Here is an 18,445-nt window from a genome sequence, read left to right as displayed (position 1 = left end):
AAACCAAGTAATATTGTGAACGCAGAACATTATAATATTGTGTCAACTTGACATATGGCACATGACAACTGACATATTTTGATTTTTGGTGTCATCTTTAATTCTAACCTAAAAATTCATATTATACCTAAAAATATATCTCATAAAATATTGACTAGAAATGTCTAATAGTCATTTATTCTTGAAGTCTGGTTTTGTAAGAGCCCCTTTACAGAATGGTGTGGGCCGTTACGTGTGTCAATTACAACGAATTGTGTTGAAATTCTGCAAAAGTCATGGAGGCAGTCGCGGTATTAGGTTGGTAGAATAAACCAATATCAATTAGGAGGATGTACTTTTTTATCCATTATAAACACATCTACTAAATTTTTTTCAAATGATTATGTAACTAAATATGCAAAAAAAAATACTAATATTATAAAGCTGAAGAGTTTGTTTGATTGTTTGCTTGAACTCTCAGCAACTTCGGGTCCGATTTGAAAAATTCTTTCAGTATTAAATAGACCATTTATCAAGAAAGGCTTAAGGTTATATATCATTACACAAAGATCAGTAAGAGCAGGGCAATACTAGTATAACACAGCTAGTATATCATAAAATGAATTGAAAGCAATAACTCATAACAGTCATGATAATATATTGGAGATATGTAATCGATTTTACAGTTGATACAAAGTTTTTAGTCCTGATTTTCCTATATTTATGCAAATTACCATTGTTACAGAGATTTCATTGAACAAGATCTAGTGGACTTTGCAAAACAGAACCCAGGTGTGGTGGTCTACTTGAAGCCTCGGCGACACAGGTCCCCAGTAGTTGTGGCTGAATACTGTAAGTTTATTGTTAATTACTATTTTCTATAGCTTGACCGCAGTAGCTGTACTGCTGTATAGGGATGTGCGCGGCGAGGCGGGGGAGAGTATAGTACGATTCATGAAAGATGACCACACATTGGCGGCTGTCTGCGCACATACACTCAAGAAGAAAAGACTTAAGACAAAATAATATTTTATGGTAAAATAATTTGTGTAATGTTGTAAATACTGGTTATGCAAAACCAAAAAGTCTTTTCTTCATTTTTCTAACTGATAACCTGTGCTCTTTCTTACCCGGTCCCTGCCGAAACCGCACATACCTAGGGTGCGGTACAGCCATTGCGGTCAAGCTATAGTTACTTGGCAAACTTTGAAACACCTTGGAGTTAAGAATTATTCCATTGTGAATAAGCTGAAACCTTTTCTATTCATGTTGATTTTTACAAGTATCACTACATAGTATAAAACAAAGTCGCTTTTTCTGTCCCTATGTATGCTTAAATGTTTAAAACTATGCAACGGATTTTTATGCGGTTTTTTGTAATAGATAGAGTGATTCAAGAGGAAGGATTTAGTATATTATAATTTATTAGGTTTTAGACAAAGCGGGTGAAGCCGCGGGCGGAAAGCTAGTTTATAAATAAACAAAAAATTTCAAAATGATTACCAATTGGAAGTTTCATTTTCAATGTTTTTCTTAAACTAAAGTGTTCACAGGTTACTTTTATATAAATAAAAAAAAAGTTATAGTGAAATGTATTTATGTTTTCATCAAACACATATTTAACATATTTATTAAGCTTATGATATTATAACCATACTTCTTCAAATTCCAGTAAATGGAGATAGAGTATGGATGAGCGTGCATCAAAAAACGCACTCAGAAATAACAAAATGGATCGAAAACCTCCGCACACAGCAAGGGGACATAGCCTCAACGAGATTACGAAAATACCAATACACAGACCACCCCTCTATACAGGGTCCCTGGACCCCGTTCACGTTCAAGGACCCTGAATTGAACATTGCAACTTTACCGGACCCTAAATTCGGTTCTAATAATAGACTACCTTTAACAGCCACAGAGGAGTTACGAATAATGTTTGAGAAACAGAATTTGAAAGACGTGGAAACGGCGGAATAATTTTTTTTATAGTTTTAGGTGTAGTTTAGGAAATATATTGTGAATATTGTATTGTGTTTGATTTTAGTTTGATTAAAATTAGTGATGATATTATTGGGTGTTTTATTTGTTTAGTTTAAGCTCTTTTAAATGGTACACACGCAGAAGGAAATTATTCCAGAATTTCCAGAGTAAAATCTATTTCTGTATTTAATTGAAAGGTGCCTTTCGCAATATTATATTTAAAATATAAGAACGCCTGCTAGAAAAATTTAGCAATGTTGCTGGAAGGAGATTAATTGTTGATAATATTAAGGAGTAGTTTATTTGTTTATTATATTCAGGCAGACAGAGTTACTCTTGCATTAATTATAATATTAGTTTAAGATCTCTATACCAAATTGCACACGAACATTTGTAATTATATATGTATTAATGTTAAATTATCCTTAATTCCCGCGAGAACCACTGTACTCGCTTTTGTCCATTTTTAATTGCGTTGTGTGGTTGTATCTTTCAGATTTATATTTTTGGCAATTTTTCTTTTATCTGTACTAGAAGACCTTACTTAAAACTAAATTTTAAGACTCTGTGATCACCCGGGAAGTTACCTAGTTTTTCTTTGAAACCGCGGGCGGAAATCTAATACATAATATGTAGTAAGTAATATCATTTCCTACGTAGACTTTCATTCAAGGGTTAACGACACACATAGATATGTTTACACCTTCTTGGTTTGCACTCAACGACGTTGGTCGTTGGTTATGCCAAAGATGTAATATACATTATATGTAATACTAGCTTTCCACCCGCAGCTTCGCCCGCGCAGTCAAAGAAAAACCCGCATAGTTCCTGTTCCCGTGGGATTTCCGGGATTGCGTCATTTTCCCGGGATAAAAAGTAGCCTATGTCCTTTCTCGGGTATCAAAATATCTCCATACCAAATTTCCTGAAAATTTGTTCAGTAGTTTAGGCGTGATTGAGTAACAGACAGACAGACAGAGTTACTTTCGCATTTATAATATTAGTATGGATCTCAGAGCAATAAACCTATCCTCTGAGGTATGGATACATAATACCACAGACTAATAATAATATACTACGTATACATAATACGTATCACTATCAAACTTTGGTACTTGGAAAATAAGATTAGTAGAGATAGCATCTACAAGCATTGATGCGTTTGGACATGAATAATTTAGGGTACCATGATCAAAGACGTAAAAGATTAACGGTCTTACTAATAAAATGTTATTTTTCGCTTTGCAATGGATAAGTTATTGCAATAACCTGTCTTGCTTTTATGATTGATGTTTCATGTTAGCAAGAGGTCTGGTAGAAAATGGTTTTAATTTATCCATATGTTTTTTAATAGGGCAGATAATAAATTGTATAGATAGGTCATTGGATTAGAATAGAACTCGTTTTTATTAGGCTTCATAGTTCATCTGTATGTAATCGTCACTTTTAGAATCCATTTTGAACCACTTTTAACGGACGGTTCTAATTCAAACAGTGCACAAATATCAAGTAGGTACTTTGGTCTGTGTTATCAAGGATCGGTGACAATACAATAATTCCATGAGTTTGTGTTATTGTATCTTTTTAAACTACATTTATTATTATTATTTAACTGTTGGTGTTTGATCTGATACTTGATAGAAAGCAGTCACCACCGCTCATGAACACTTGCAGAAGTAGCAAATAGGTAGCTTGCATTTTAACTTTTAAAGAGATAAAAGAAATTGACTACGCTACGGAAATAAAGGAAAGGACTGGAAAGGGAGAATAAATATAAATAAAATAAATAATAAATATTATAGGACATTATTACACAAATCGACCTAGTCCCACAGTAAGCTCAATTAAGGCTTGTGTTGTGGGTACTAGGCGACGATAAATATAATATTTAATAAATACATATATATAGATAAGAACACCCAGACCCAAGAACAAATAATTGAGCTCATCACACAAATATTTGCCCTGACCGGGGATCGAACCCGGGACCGTCGGCTCAGTAGGCAGTTACATTACCACTGCGCCAACCGCGTCGTCAAGAAGAAAAGGAAACTTCTTCGGCTCCTCGACTTATGTCTTTATGTTAGTTTCCTTCCGTTCCATAAGGAACAAAACATATTTCTATGCATCTATTTCATGTCGCGATCTTCTGTGGGGGTGTGGTACTTTTTCCGTTCTTGTTCCGTTACAAATTGGTCCCTTGGTGTGTTTTAAATAAGTTTTATGTGGTCCTCATATATTTGTATGTTATTATATTACAGCCATTGTAATATGTATATTGAAAATTATTTATTACAAGAGAGATAGAACTATGTATAATGTAATGATGTTATCAGTAATAAAGGCTATTTTTATTTTTTATTTTTATTTTATTTATATTACAGATTATTTATATTTGTAAGATACATTTTCTAAGGAACCCATTTATAAAATATTGTCACGGTCTTAGCTGATAGAAAGATATATTAATATGATTTCGTAGAAAGCGAGTTATTTTAGAAACAAAATCTTTATATCAGTTTAGTTTTTTGAAAATCTCTAGATAATAGCTTACGTTGAATTTTTTAATTATCTCCACAAATTAAATATAACTCCAAAATCGATTATTGTCACATCTATCAAGCTATAAGTACCTACTTATAAATAATAAATAAATAAAAATCATCAGTAACTAAGTAAAAAGAAAAAACTTGAGAGATGTCAAAGAATACCCGGAGGCCGGATGGAACGAAGACAGCGAAGTTACTAAAAAGAGCTTGCTTTCTATGAGAGAGAGAGACAGACAGAGAAACATGAGCACGGCTTATAGACCACCATGCATTTGAACCACCAGGTGACCTATCTAGAACGATATAAGAGCATAAAATAATAAGATTCAGCACTATGCCGTCACTTGTAAGCTGTCCAACTAAGTGCAGATGAGAATTAGAAAGTACAGTAGAGATTTTTTCCCCTTGTCTCCATGATTTTTGTACGGCGTTGCGGAATAATGGATTAAAATCAGTATAGAAATAGTATGACACAGATACCGTACAAACGTAGTTTCACCTGGTGGTTCAAATGACCCATAACTTTTTCAACATGGGCCTGTAGTCTATTACAACTATAGCAAAGTGTTGTTACAACTTTTCTTCTTAATTTTTTCGTCTAGTCCCCTTTCGCAACGTGCGATAAGAAACTTCGTTCCAAAAAATGTTTGTCTGTATGTCCTTATACCATAGTAAATATTTGAACATCTTCAGCAAAGTATTGTGCATGAACCCACGAAGGTTTCTGAGTTAGTACGACCAATCTTCGATAGTGATGGATGGAGTCGGGTATCACAGCATGCTCGATAATAAATATCAAATAAGCTTATCTTGTTGGATTTCTAATACTTACAAAAATACTTGCACAATATTACGAAATTCACGTTTTTAGGGTTCCGTAGCCAAAATGGCAAAAACGGAACCCTTATAGTTTCGTCATGTCCGTCTGTCCGTCTGTCCGTCTGTCCGTCTGTCACAGCCGATTTACTCGGAAACTATAAGTACTACAGTGATGAAATTTGATGGGAATATGTGTTGTATGAACCGCTACAAAAATATGACACTAAATAGTAAAAAAAAGAATTGGGGGTGGGGCCCCCCATACATGTAACTGAGGGATGAAATTTTTTTTTTCGATGTACATACCCGTGTGGGGTATCAATGGAAAGGTCTTTTAAAATGATATAAAGTTTTCTAAAAAACATTTTTCTTAAAGTGAACGGTTTTTGAGATATCAGCTCTCAAAGTCGTAAAAAGTATGTCCCCCCCCCTCTATTTTTATAACTACGGGGTATAAAATTCTAAAAAAAATAGAGGTGATGCATGCTAATTAACTCTTTCAACGATTTTTGGTTTGATCAAAGTATCTCTTATAGCAGGGGTTCCCAACCTTTTTTTGTCTACTGCCCACTTTAAGAATAAATTATTTTTTAACGCCCCCCTTTTTAAACATACCTACTTAAAAACCGCTAAGTACTTATAACTGATTATTGAAACACAACTTTATAGTATCTTTTATTGAAAATAAAACAAACAAATAAAACAGACAGAGTATCTTTTATTGAAAATAAAACAAACATAATCAATTCTTATATAAAAACTAATGTGAAGGTTGAATCTGATGCTGTTCAATAAGTTTGTTGATATCAGGTTCCAATTTACTCAAAAACAGCCGCAAGTCGCCACGTTCGGTAAAACGCAAACGATTTCTCTTTTTAGTAAGCAGCGTTGCCACAGCACTAAATCCACGTTCACACAAATATGACGATGGGAATGCTATCAAGAATCGTTGAACAATTGACCACAATCCAGGGTACAATTGCGGGATCGGTTTTTGTAGCCAAAATTCTTGATATCCATTTTTGAACTTGATTTTTGTTTCTTCGTTTGTTGTCAATTCTATAAGTTCTTCTTCCAGCTGAGGTGACATTGCTGTGTTGACATTTGAAAACGGATCCAACACCCAGTCTGGTATTTCCAAGTTTAAAATGTCCTGGTATCGTTCGGTGAAGTCAATGTGGAGGTTTTCCAAATGTTGGCAGTAGGCAAACAAGTCGTCGTTACTGCAGAATACTGATAAATTCGGAAAATTGTGAAACTCACGTCTGCCCATATTCTTTTTGTGCAGAAGCAGTTTAGCTGCAAAAGCAGCAACGACATTTTTTGTTTTAATTAAATTTAGTTCATCGCCTTGCAGTTGGAGGTTCATGTCGTTGAACAATTTATACAGGTCTGTCATGTAAGCTATATCATTCTTTGATGTTATGAGCTTGTTGCGCAGTTCTGTATCTTTAGTTTCCAAGAACTCTATCACAGAGTCAAACAGGTTGTAAAATCGAATCAGACAATTGCCTCTTGACAGCCAACGAACTTCAGTATGAAGCAACAAACGGTTGAAATCTTCGTCATTAGTAGCACAAAGCTGATGAAATAATCTATCATTCAAAGAGCTGCTACGGATTTTATTGACTGCTTTGATGACATATTGCAGTGATTGAAATAGTCGTTCACTTAAGTTTCTAGCAACCAAATGTTGTCTATGAATAACGCAATGTATAGCAAAGACATCTGGAATTTTATTCTTTAAGTACGCTATGAAGCCTTTATGGCGCCCTGTCATAGCCGGAGCGCCATCCGTAGCAACTGATATAATATTTTTCAAAGGAATCTCTTTCTCTTCACAAAACTTTTCCAATGTATTGAATATGGTTTCGCCTTTTGTATCTGTCTCCAAATTTCTGGCAAACAATAGTTCTTCACGTATTTTCTCATCTTTAATAAACCTCCCGTAAGATAGCAACAACGCTTCATTAGTTGGTAAAGTGGACTCATCGAGCTGAATTGAGAATTGACTAGTCCTCAGATGATTGCACAATGATTCTTCAATGTTTTCAGCCATTTCATCAATTCTTCTTTGCACAGAATTATTACTCAAAGGAATTTTTCGGATAATATCTGCGGCCGGTTTATGAAGCACAGTAGTTATTACTTCCTTTATTGCTGGCAAAATTAACTCTTCTCCGATGTTGTGTGGTTTGCCTTTTTGAGCAATTAACAAAGAGATATTGTACGAAGCTCGAAGTCCGTCGTCATCTTGCTTAGCAGCCGCCGAAAATAGTTTTGATACACTTGGCTGAGTATTATGCTTCTTCTCTAGGTCTTGAAAATATGCTACATTCTTGTCTTTCTTATCTGGATGCATTTTATTCAAATGATCTTGCAGTCTTGAAGGCTTCATTGCTTCGTTCGAAAATGTTTTTAGACATAGACACAAAGGCGACGACGGGTTTGTGGGATTTTCAATAAATCCGAATTTAATATATTCCGCAGAGTATTGCCGTCTCTTCTTTTTTACTTCCGACATTGTTTTGTTTTGAGAAATACGTAAGTGTTGAAATCAAGTACTGCTTATCTATTATGCGCGAAACCGCAAATGAAAATAAAATAAATTTACGTCGTTTATATAGGATTGCATAAGCAGCACGCACCAACATGAATAAGACATCAAACGTGCATAAACTCGTTTATCTCATTCGACGCCCAATCGTACTCGACAAGCAAGAACAAGTATTATAGAACCAGCCGACCAGCCGATTGATACAGGAATGTACAAATCGGATTATTTAACAAAAACTTGTTAAAACATGATTGCCCGCGGTCTATTATATCCAACCGAGTTTGAGCTATATCTTAATATATTAGTTGATAATATTAGTTCATAAGATGTCGACTCTCGAAGTCGAGAGCTCAGTCGGTGTCTAAGAGTCTTCCTAGCTAGGTAGATGAAATTATAAATCGACCCCAAAGCCCTACACAACGCCCCCTTTTTTTTCTGGGTCTCTTACCGCCCCCCTTTAGGCCTGCAGCGCCCACAAGGGGGCGTTATCGCCCACGTTGGGAAAGACTGTCTTATAGTTTTTGAGATAGGTTGATTTAACTGTAATTTATTATATTTGCTGCTACGGAACCCTTTGTGCGCGAGCCCGACTCGCACTTGGCCGGTTTTTTATCTATGACTGAATAGACTGATAATTCACAAATCAGGCGACTGTGAGCGTTGATGAGTGTCGCTGCTACCGAGAAAAATCGGCATGAAAAACTCGATATATTTATGTCGGTTTATTCTGCTACCTGATCAAATGAGCGTGTTCATTGAATGGTGACATTTAATCTCATCACTAAAGAACAACTTGTCAAGTTGTTGAATATAACCAAGAATTGACTGAACGTTATTTAAGCATAGTCGTTGGTTTGGATAAGGAGATGGGTTAGGTTAGGTTCTTGTTTTTAACTATACAGGCCATGCCACGCCTAAATTTCACGATAAGATACCAAATATTATAATTATAACGAGAACATTGTTGGAATAAAACAATAACTATATTAATACTTAAAAATAACAGGTTAAACAGAATCGAGTGATTATAAAAACGAAAAGACACTAAATATAGGTAGTCTGCAGTTTGACATTTAATAGTAGACGTAATAGTAGCTCATGTAATATCTGCAATTAAAAAATGTATTCGGCTACAGGCCCATGTTGAAAAAATTATGGATCATTTGAACCACCATGACCTGCTAGAAGTTAGAACGATATAAAAGCATAAAATAATAATATTCCGCACTATATGCCGTCACTTGTAAGCTGTCCAACTGAGTGCAGATGAGAATTCGAAAGTACAGGTAGAGATTTTTTCCCCTTGCCTCCATGATACTTGTACGGCGTTGCGGAATAATGCAGTATATCTAGAAATGGTATGACACAGATGCCGTAAAAATAATAAAACACATATATTCTCAAAACCGAGCAGTTGGGGCTCAGTGGTGAGACCTCGGACTTCGAATCGATAAGTCCGGGGTTCGAGACCGGGCGAGCGCGCAGGAAATAAATTGATTTTTCAATTTATCTGCGCATGTTATAACATCACCACTGCTCGAACGGTGAAGGAAAACATCGTGAGGAAACCGACATGTCGAAGAATCAAAAGTTCGACGATATGTGTCATCCGCCAACCCGCACTTGGCCAGCGTGGTGGATTATGGCCTGTACCCTCATAGGAGGCCCGTGTCCCAGCAGTGGGAACGTATATGGGCTGATGATGATGATGATGATGATGATTCTCAAAACCTGGCAAGCGATGAATCAGAATTCTGAAATATAATGTATAGGATCTATAGGTCACTCACCGGCACGGATTTTTGGCCACTTATAAAGCCGATAAAAAAGTTTGAAGTGTATTTTATGATTTTCTTGTATGAAGATAGGTTAAGACATTTAGTTTTTTTAAGTTAAGACAACATTAAGTTTTAGTACTCTAAAACTTAATGACTTTTACCACTTTTTATATTTTTAAGAGTTATCGAAATTTGTGATTTGTGCGGCTAAGCCGAAGTTACGAATTGTTCGTTTTTTTTCGCTATAAGTAAGCCGTTTTAGGATATTCTTATTGTTGTGCTGTATTTCTCGATCCCGAAATTTAGGACGTAAGAGAAAATGAACGTTAAAAAAGCTGTCACGTAATAGGGTGGCAAACTTTTATTTAAATAACTTGGGAAGCTATATAATTCTGAAAATAAGATAATCAATTAATTAAATTCGAACAGTATTCCACGTTCCTGTAGATATGTTGTACATATTGTATTATAGATATACAGTACATGTAGCCTGCCCAGAAATTTATATAAAAGGAACCTTATATTTATACTAGGTTTCCGCCCGCGGCTTCGCCCCGCAGTCAAAGAAAAACCCGCATAGTTCCCGTTCCCGTGGGATTTCCGGGATTGCGTCATTTTCCCGGGATAAAAAGTAGCTTATGTCCTTTCTCGGATATCAAATTATCTCCATACCAAATTTCATGAAAATTGGTTCAGTAGTTTAGGCGTGATTACGTAGGTAACAGACAGACAGACAGAGTTACTTTCGCATTTATAATATTAGTATGGATTTTTGTTCTCTTTATAATTTATATTTGAATTAAATTAAATTCCATTGAAATAACGCGAAGTCACTAAAATCAGTACTTACAATTAGGTACTTATAGATTGACATCATTGCCTGCTCAATTATATATTAAAACAGCGTTTCCCAACTTGGGGTACGCGGACCCCCCTTTTTTTAAGTGGGGAAATCTTCCAAAGATACCCACGTTTCCCGGGGAAGGAGCCGTGGGTTATGTCGGATTCTTGCCGACTAAAACCCCACTGTGATCCGTCGAGCCGCTTTAATGATGGGGCCGCAGGTATTGGTTGGAATACCTAAATAAGTAATACCCCTAGGGGTCTGCGAGCATATCCCAGGGGTTCCGCAGACAAATCAAGAAAATTATGAAAGCCTTAGTGACTAGACTATTCTGATGGCCGGACTTTGTATTTTTTAGTTTTAAGATGGAATAATCTGTCCATTGTAGGGTGGGTGGCTATATGCTATTTCATACAAAAACACGGCAAGAAATCAATAAATTTTTTTAATCTTATAAAATGAATCGCAAAATGTGTTGGTAAGCGCATAACTCGAGAACGGCTGAACTGATTTCTATAATTATTTTTTTATTATATTCCTTGAAGTACGAGGATGGTTTTTATGTAGAGAAAACGTAAACATGTACCACGGGCGAAGCCGGGGCGAACCGCTAGTACATAATATATAGATTGACGCGAATAACTTTTTTGGGGTTCCGCGGATAGGGGTCCGTGGATCATGTGAAGGTGGCTCTAGGGGCCCGCCACTGGAAAAGGTTGGAAAAGGCTGTATTAAAACATTTAAAAACCTGTGACTCAATGTGTTGCAATAATCTATTCATTTGAGGCATTCTTAAATATACTCTCCGAAGAGCTGTTATGGCGTACACATGCAGATAATAGTGACGCAATTTTAGTCCTTATGTGTGACTCGTTAGATAAAAACATCACATAGTATTTATTAATAAATAATTCGTGTGATAAAAATTAGTCGTTGTCAGACAGCTAGAGTCAGTGAGACATTTTTGTAAAATACCGCGTAGTTTTATTCGAATGTGTTAAAAACGAGAACTAAATAAAAAGTAAGTGTTGTCTGTAGTTTGTTTCCTAAATGTTGTATTTTGGATCTGTGCTTTTGTTAAATAAATATTAAATAGTGCTATCGTAAAGAGTAAATATTTAGCTTGATAGTAATATTTACGCTTGTACTTATTTTTTTTAATGGTGAATAATTGTTAGTATGTTATAATTTATGTTGTGTGTGGCAATAATTTACTAGTTAATATATATAATATATACATACATATATAGATTGCAGGTTTTTTATTAATTTACTACAATTTTAAATCACGACTATGGATTTTATACTTTTATTATCGAATGCAGGTTTTTATACAGAAATTGTAAATGCCTAAGATTTGCCTAATTTTACAAATATCCTTCCTACTAAAATAATATTATAAAATATGCGAAATGTGGATGAATGTATTTGTATGTATGTATGTATGTTTGTTACTCTTTCACGCAAATACTACTGAACCGATTACAAGAAAATTTAGCACACATAGGTATAAGGAAACTTGGATTAACACATAGGATAGGTTTTATCCCGGAAATCCCACGGGAACGGGAACATCGCCCGGTTTTTCTTAGAAAACCGAAGCCGCGGCCCGCGGGCGGAAAGCTAGTAATTTTACATAATTATATTTATATATATTATTCTTATATTTATATTATTCTTCTTAAAATCACATTCGTTTACCTATGTACCTAATTTAATTTTTTTCATTTATGTGAACATATAAATATTTTTAATTTTTGTAAGTTTTTTTATTAAACTGTTAAACTATCTTGATAAATACGCGATAATTAAGCTAGATCTTTTACGGTATTCATGTACATGATTGATATCAGGAATGGCTGGACAGATATTAATAGGAATACCACGAATTGATAGGTGATGTCATTAGGACTTTTGATAAAATGATAAAAATATTTGTTCTGGAATTATGTAACAAAATTAATGTTATCTACAAGACGGTACCAATTAATCTATAGTTTTTTTGTTTATTTACATGAACACGCTAACCTCAGGAACTACTGGTCCGATTTGAAAAATTATTTCGGTGTTAGAATAGCCCATTTATCGAGGAAGGCTATAAGTCGTAATATAATATTATTAGTCTGTGCTATAAGCTATAAATATCATAACAAGAGCTGAGCACTACGGGTAAAACCGCGAGCACAGCTAGTTCAACTATAAAAATAAAAATGTGTGCGTGTACCTACTAGTGTACACACGTAAGAAGTGAAACCCCGATAAAGAAATTTCACTTCAAAAACCATCAAATCGTGTCCATGATTTTGAAGTTATCTTGCATATATAATAGAGTTAAACAAAATATTGATTTAGTTATTCAATTTAAATTTGCGCAGTCATCTCAATAAATTTGTTCAAACTTAAGGGAAGTGACGTTAATCATTTTTTGTGGTCAATCAGTTGTTTTAAGACCTTGAAAATGACGATTTTTCATACTTCCAAGAAGGTTCAAATCTCTGCCTTGTTATAATCATATTTTGAGTGAGAGATTCATGAAAATTCTGGTTTGACATGGATAATCAATGGAGTCTGGATATTTGAATGTATATTTTGTCATACATCTTATATATAAAATTCTCGTGTCACAATGTTAGTCTGCATACTCCTCCGAAACGGGTGGACCGATTCTCATGAAATTTTCTGTGCATATCGGGTAAGTCTGAGAATCGGCCAACATCTATTTTTCATATGTACCACGGGCGAAGCCGGGGCGGACCGCTAGTAATAATCTAAATTATATATGAAATCAACAAGTCCATTGAAAAGTTACATTTTTTAGGCCTAACCTTGCGTTTTTTAGAGGACGCAATTTTGTTTTTTTGATATGTAGGAGGGGTCAGTGTGAAGCTAAAACCAAGTTTGTGGGGTCGCCACCCTTGTCCCACGGCCGCCATGTTGAAAATAGCGGATGAACATTTTCGCTTATAACTTTTTTATTTATAGTTCTACGACGAAAAGTTACTGAATCAAAGTTGTAGAGAATTTAATTTGCAACAAATAATGTTAACGATATTTTTTTATCAGATAACTGATAAATAGTTTAAGAGATATATCGTAAAAACCATTTCAACCGCTATTTTCAACATGGCGGCCGTGGGACAAGGGCGGCGACCCCACAAACTTGGTTTTAGCTTCACACTGACCCCTCCTACATATCAAAAAAATAAAATTGCGTCCTCTAAAAATGCAACCCCAAATGTAACTTTTCAATGAACTAAACCAAAACTAAACGCAGAGATTCTTGTCCCATGTCATCGCAGATTAATCGTTACCTAGACAAATTGTAAATAATATAATAGCTGCACATATTTTATCTTCATAGATTTTTTGTTGCAAGTTATAGGATCATTGACATTTAATTATGGGCATCTATTCCAAACTCTACGCGTGATCTGATACAACTCTACACCCTATTTACTAAGAATTAAGGTCAAAATTACGTTAAATATATATGTCATTCAATGGATTACACATCATATCCTATCAGTATACAGTATACATATTTCTTATTTCAAGCCAGTCCTATATTACTTGCTCTGCGAAGCCAGTCGGTTTTTGATGTTAGGAGACGCGGGTCGCTACGAAATAGAAAAAAAATAGTGTTTTTGTTTTGTGAATTTTTCAATTTGCTATCTGTGGCAAAAATTTACTATAGATGATAAACTGAATGTATGTGAGTAATGATAGTTATGTAAGTTTTAATATTTGATTGACGTTCTCGTGGTGCGATTACTAATTTTAGTTTTTACTAGCTGTGCTACGCGGTTTTACCCGCATTGCTCCGCTCCTGTTGGTCTTAGGGTGATGATATATAGCCATAGCCTTCCTCGATAAATGGGCTATCTAACACCGAAATAATTTTTCCAATCGGACCAGTGGTTCCCGAGATTAGCGCGTTCAAACAAACAAACAAACTCTTCAGCTTTATAATATTAGCATAAATTTCAGGCCAGTCCTATATTACTTGCTCTGCCAAGACAGTCTGTATTCGTTGATAGGAGACGCGAGTCGCTACGCAAATTAAAAAAAAATCGTGTTGTTTTTTTAAGTGCATTTTTAATTTGTTATCTGTGGAATGATAAATCGAATGCAAGTGTGAGTATGTAAGTTATGTATGATAGTTACGTAATTTTGAATGTTTGATTGACCTTCTTGTGGTGTTACTCATAATTTTAGTTTTTATCACATTGACGTTGCGACATTTTGCGGTATATTGAAATATTGTAATATCTGTGCCTTGTATTTAGCATGTTATTCTAATATTTAATATATAGTTATTATATTTTTTTTTATTTGTTTTGAAAATATAAACGCACAGAATTAAACGTTTTGTGGAAAATCACAATTAATAATATTTACTTATTTTATTATGTATCTATTATTAAAGTAATTTACGTACCTACACAACTTCCAAAAAATATTACAAAAAAAGCTATTTATATTTTTTAATTTATCTTTTGTAAAGCATTTGAACGCTATAAAAAACGAAAATATTAAAACAATTTTGATTAAAAATCCCTATATTTTTAAGTCAGTTAAAAAGCGCAACGAGTAGCAAAAACTTCCGTTGTTTTTTTTGTAAACGTTGGTTAATACGCCGGCTAATAATAGTACATACACTAATTTATTGACAGCGTACATGTATGTTTGTCCTTGTGTGAGTATGGTCAAGGTTTTGTATTGTTTGCAGAGATACTCTGTATGCGAATTAGATTAATTGATATAACATGTTTGACTGATTGGTAATAGACTAAAGGCCCATGTTGAAAAATTTATGGGTCATTTGAACCACCAGGTGACTTATCTAGAACGATATAAGAGCATAAAATAATAAGATTCAGCACTATGCTCTCATTTTTAAGCTGTCCAACTGAGTGTAGATGAGAATTCGAAAGTACAGGTAGAGATTTTTTCCCATGATTTTTGTACGGCTTTGCGGAATAATGGATTAAAAGCAGTATAGAAATAGTATGACACAGATGCCATACAAAATCAAATGACCAAATTTACCCCGGCAACTGTCGGAAAATAAAAATAAATTCCGACTTTTTGGACCACCACTTTGTACGCCTACGATAAATAGACTATTTAACTGTGAAACAGTTTTTCAAATCGGACCCGTAGTTACTAAGAGTAGCGCGTTCAAACAAACAAACTCTTCAGCTTTATTCACTACTAATATTATAAATGCGAAAGTAACTCTATCTGTCTGTCTGCCTGTTACGCTTTCCCGCTTAAGGGCCCTTAGTAGGTGAAAACGGAAAAATGGACTGTTTTCTATGAGCTATACTTAAGGTTGATGTTCCGACCGTCCCTCCATACATTTTTGATTACCTCTAAACACTTAACACAGACACTATTTCTTTAAAACTAATCATTTTATCACTTCTCTATAATGAAATGTGTGCGCGTTCGACCTTTTTAATCAATAATTTACAATATTTACTTAGAAAAACAACAGTAAAATACCGGAAAAATTTGACACTTCTACAGTAGTGTGCGTGACTTTTGCCAAGCGAAACACGACATAAAGCACGACATCTAGCGCATAGACTATATACTTATTACAGATCTAGCGCGTCAATGTCTAAACGAAAGGCGATGTTTAGACATTGACGCGCTAGATGTCGTGCATTCGCGTTCGTTATCTTATGCATAATGAGCATAATTCTAATAAATCAAAGTTCTGTGTAAAAATTGAGTAATTTCATTTCCAATCGTTCAAAGAAAATAACAATAAAATAAAATAAAACTAATGACCTTAGAAACTATGTTTTTTTTTATTTATTACTCATTATTGTTCGTCCGTCGTAGGTCTGTAAACTGTATTGTACACTGAAGGTAAATGGTACTGTAGGTACTTTAGTTCGGCGTCGTCGCTCGTCGGTTTGATATAAAATTACATTCTTGATTTCATTGACACGCGCTATGATTTGCGCGCGGAATTTCTTGTGTTGTGAATTTATTTTTGTATGCTATGCATTTTAATTGATTCAAATTGCAATGTTTCTCTAGTATGCATTTGAGACTATATTGTAAATTGTAATAATTGATCGTGGGTATAGTAATTAATTATTCTAATAACGCAATTAGTAATATATGTATTTTCGGTGGGATTCAAAACAAAAAATTGGCCCGTGATTTTTATGAAATTTCACCACATTGCAAATCACATCAATCATAGTTCATACACATGTATGACGAAAGTGATTAGTATTGTGGCTAACATTGACTCATCAGTTCATCACTGAAACCAGTGATAAATCAGTACCTATATCATATTGTGTTTGAATATTTTTAAACAATGATATAAGTATACAATTATTATAAATCGGTAAACTATCAAAGTAATCACAAACTTGCAAACATTGGTAAAATGTCCAGTAGTTTATGAGCCTATTCATTACAATCAAACAAACAAACAAAGTTTTCCTCTTTATAATATTAGTGTAGACAAACACTATGAATACGATCACGAATGCAAATTCGGGGATTTTCTAATTATTGCTAAATAATAATTGAATTCGTTTTGAAATACTCTATAATTTTTAGTGTATAAATAGACATTTATAATGTGGTGCTCATTTTTTTTGTACTGCTAACGCTATTGTAGGTACCTATTTTCGTTGTTTTATTTCAAGTGAACACGGCCATACAATTTTGTCACGAGCCGCCTATGATTGTAGGTACTTTTGTTAGGCTCCTTCGTCGTCCGCGTCGGCTCGAAAGTTCTTGATTTCATTGTCACGCGCTATGATTTGCGCGCGGATTTTCTTGTGTTGTGAATTTATTTTTGTATTATTATTATTTTTTATTTATTTTTTTATTTTATTGATTCAAATAAAATATTTCACTAGTATGCATTTGAGACTATATTGTATTATGTATAATTTATCGTAGGTATAGTTATTCTTATAACGCAGTTATATTTTCGGTGGGACAATTTGACCCGTGATTTTTCTGAAATATCACCACGTTGCAAATCACATCAATCATACACACGTATGACGAAAGTATAGTGGCTATAATTGACTCATCAGTTCATCACTGAAACCAGTGATAAATCAGTACATATATCATATTTTATTGTGTTTGAATATTTTTTAAACAACGATATATACAATATTATTATAAATCGGTAAACTACCAAAGTACTTCCGAATTTTCAGACAGACAAACAAGTAGTTTGAACACGCAGTTTTCTTATACTAGTAGCAAAAATCAAAACCATAATATTATGTTTCCCTACTATATTTTACTAAAAGTCGAGTGCGTCGAAATCGTAAATAATAATATGTTTTTCACCTTCCTGGTTATTTTCCCATAGTAAATAGTGTTTTAGGTTTGTTGTTGTAGGTAGGAATAATAATAATTATTCTTACATGTTGGTTATGAAATGTATATTGAAATAATTTACTTTTACAAATCATTAGTGATATAAGTTTTGAGTGAAAATGCTTGGATCAGCATAATATTATATGGTACTTCAAATACATGTTTTGATAAAAAAAACAATAGTGTAATAAAATAAAACTGCGTTTTATTGTAATCAATGTTGACAATTTTAAATTCCAAAATTATTGATCAATAAAATAGTTTACACCAACAAATATAACTTTTATTTTTATAACAATCGTTCATAATATAAACCGTAGCAGGTGGCGTTTTGAAGTTCTGTCTACTCATACAGAAAAATGGAAAACTTGTTTTTTTTGTAAACAATTTATTACTCATGTTGTTTGGCAACTCGAAGCGTGGTCGTCCGTCGTAGGTACTTTTGTTCGGCGTCGCGTCGTCGTCCGCGTCGGCTTGATATAAAACATTCTTGATTTCATTGACACGCGCTATGATTTGCGCGCGGAATTTCTTGTGTTGTGAATTTATTTTTGTATGCTAT

General features: G+C 34.2%; 3 protein-coding genes across 9 annotated transcripts in view; 2 read left to right on the top strand and 1 right to left on the bottom strand.

Annotated features, from left to right (window-relative positions):
- Window positions 1–83: 83 nt before the first annotated feature.
- Window positions 84–2,052, top strand: mRpL43 (mitochondrial ribosomal protein L43). The gene is made up of 3 exons (XM_090118162.1): window positions 84–297; window positions 725–831; window positions 1,652–2,052. The coding sequence occupies exons 1-3, from the start codon at window positions 161–163 to the stop codon at window positions 1,957–1,959; spliced, it is 552 nt and encodes a 183-aa protein (XP_089974288.1). The 5' UTR covers window positions 84–160; the 3' UTR covers window positions 1,960–2,052.
- Window positions 2,053–6,028: 3,976 nt separating this feature from the next.
- LOC149896142 (protein ZBED8-like) lies at window positions 6,029–7,971 on the bottom strand. Its single transcript, XM_090118258.1, has one exon. It carries the CDS (start codon window positions 7,852–7,854, stop codon window positions 6,091–6,093), a length of 1,764 nt encoding a protein of 587 aa, XP_089974384.1. The 5' UTR covers window positions 7,855–7,971; the 3' UTR covers window positions 6,029–6,090.
- Window positions 7,972–11,320: 3,349 nt separating this feature from the next.
- Window positions 11,321–18,445, top strand: part of LOC149896141 (UDP-glucosyltransferase 2-like) — a 31,511-nt gene continuing 24,386 nt past the window's right edge. Inside the window, exon 1 of one of the 7 annotated variants that reach the window (XM_090118358.1) lies at window positions 11,321–11,530. Coding sequence is in view for 2 of the 7 variants with exons in the window: in XM_090118355.1 (XP_089974481.1) it covers window positions 14,216–14,239 (24 nt within the window). In the remaining 5 variants the exon portion in view is untranslated. Of the gene's footprint in view, window positions 11,535–14,082; window positions 14,240–14,539; window positions 14,652–18,445 lie in introns of those variants that run through there. The other 6 variants (XM_090118361.1, XM_090118360.1, XM_090118356.1 and 3 more) reach the window with 6 other exon arrangements.

Source organism: Colias eurytheme, chromosome 29 (genome assembly GCF_061535395.1).
Source record: "Colias eurytheme isolate Ceu_HAF_F1 chromosome 29, ilColEury1 Martin Lab GWU primary, whole genome shotgun sequence".
Taxonomy (NCBI): Eukaryota; Metazoa; Arthropoda; class Insecta; order Lepidoptera; family Pieridae; genus Colias; species Colias eurytheme.
This window is presented reverse-complemented; position numbering and strand designations above follow the sequence as displayed.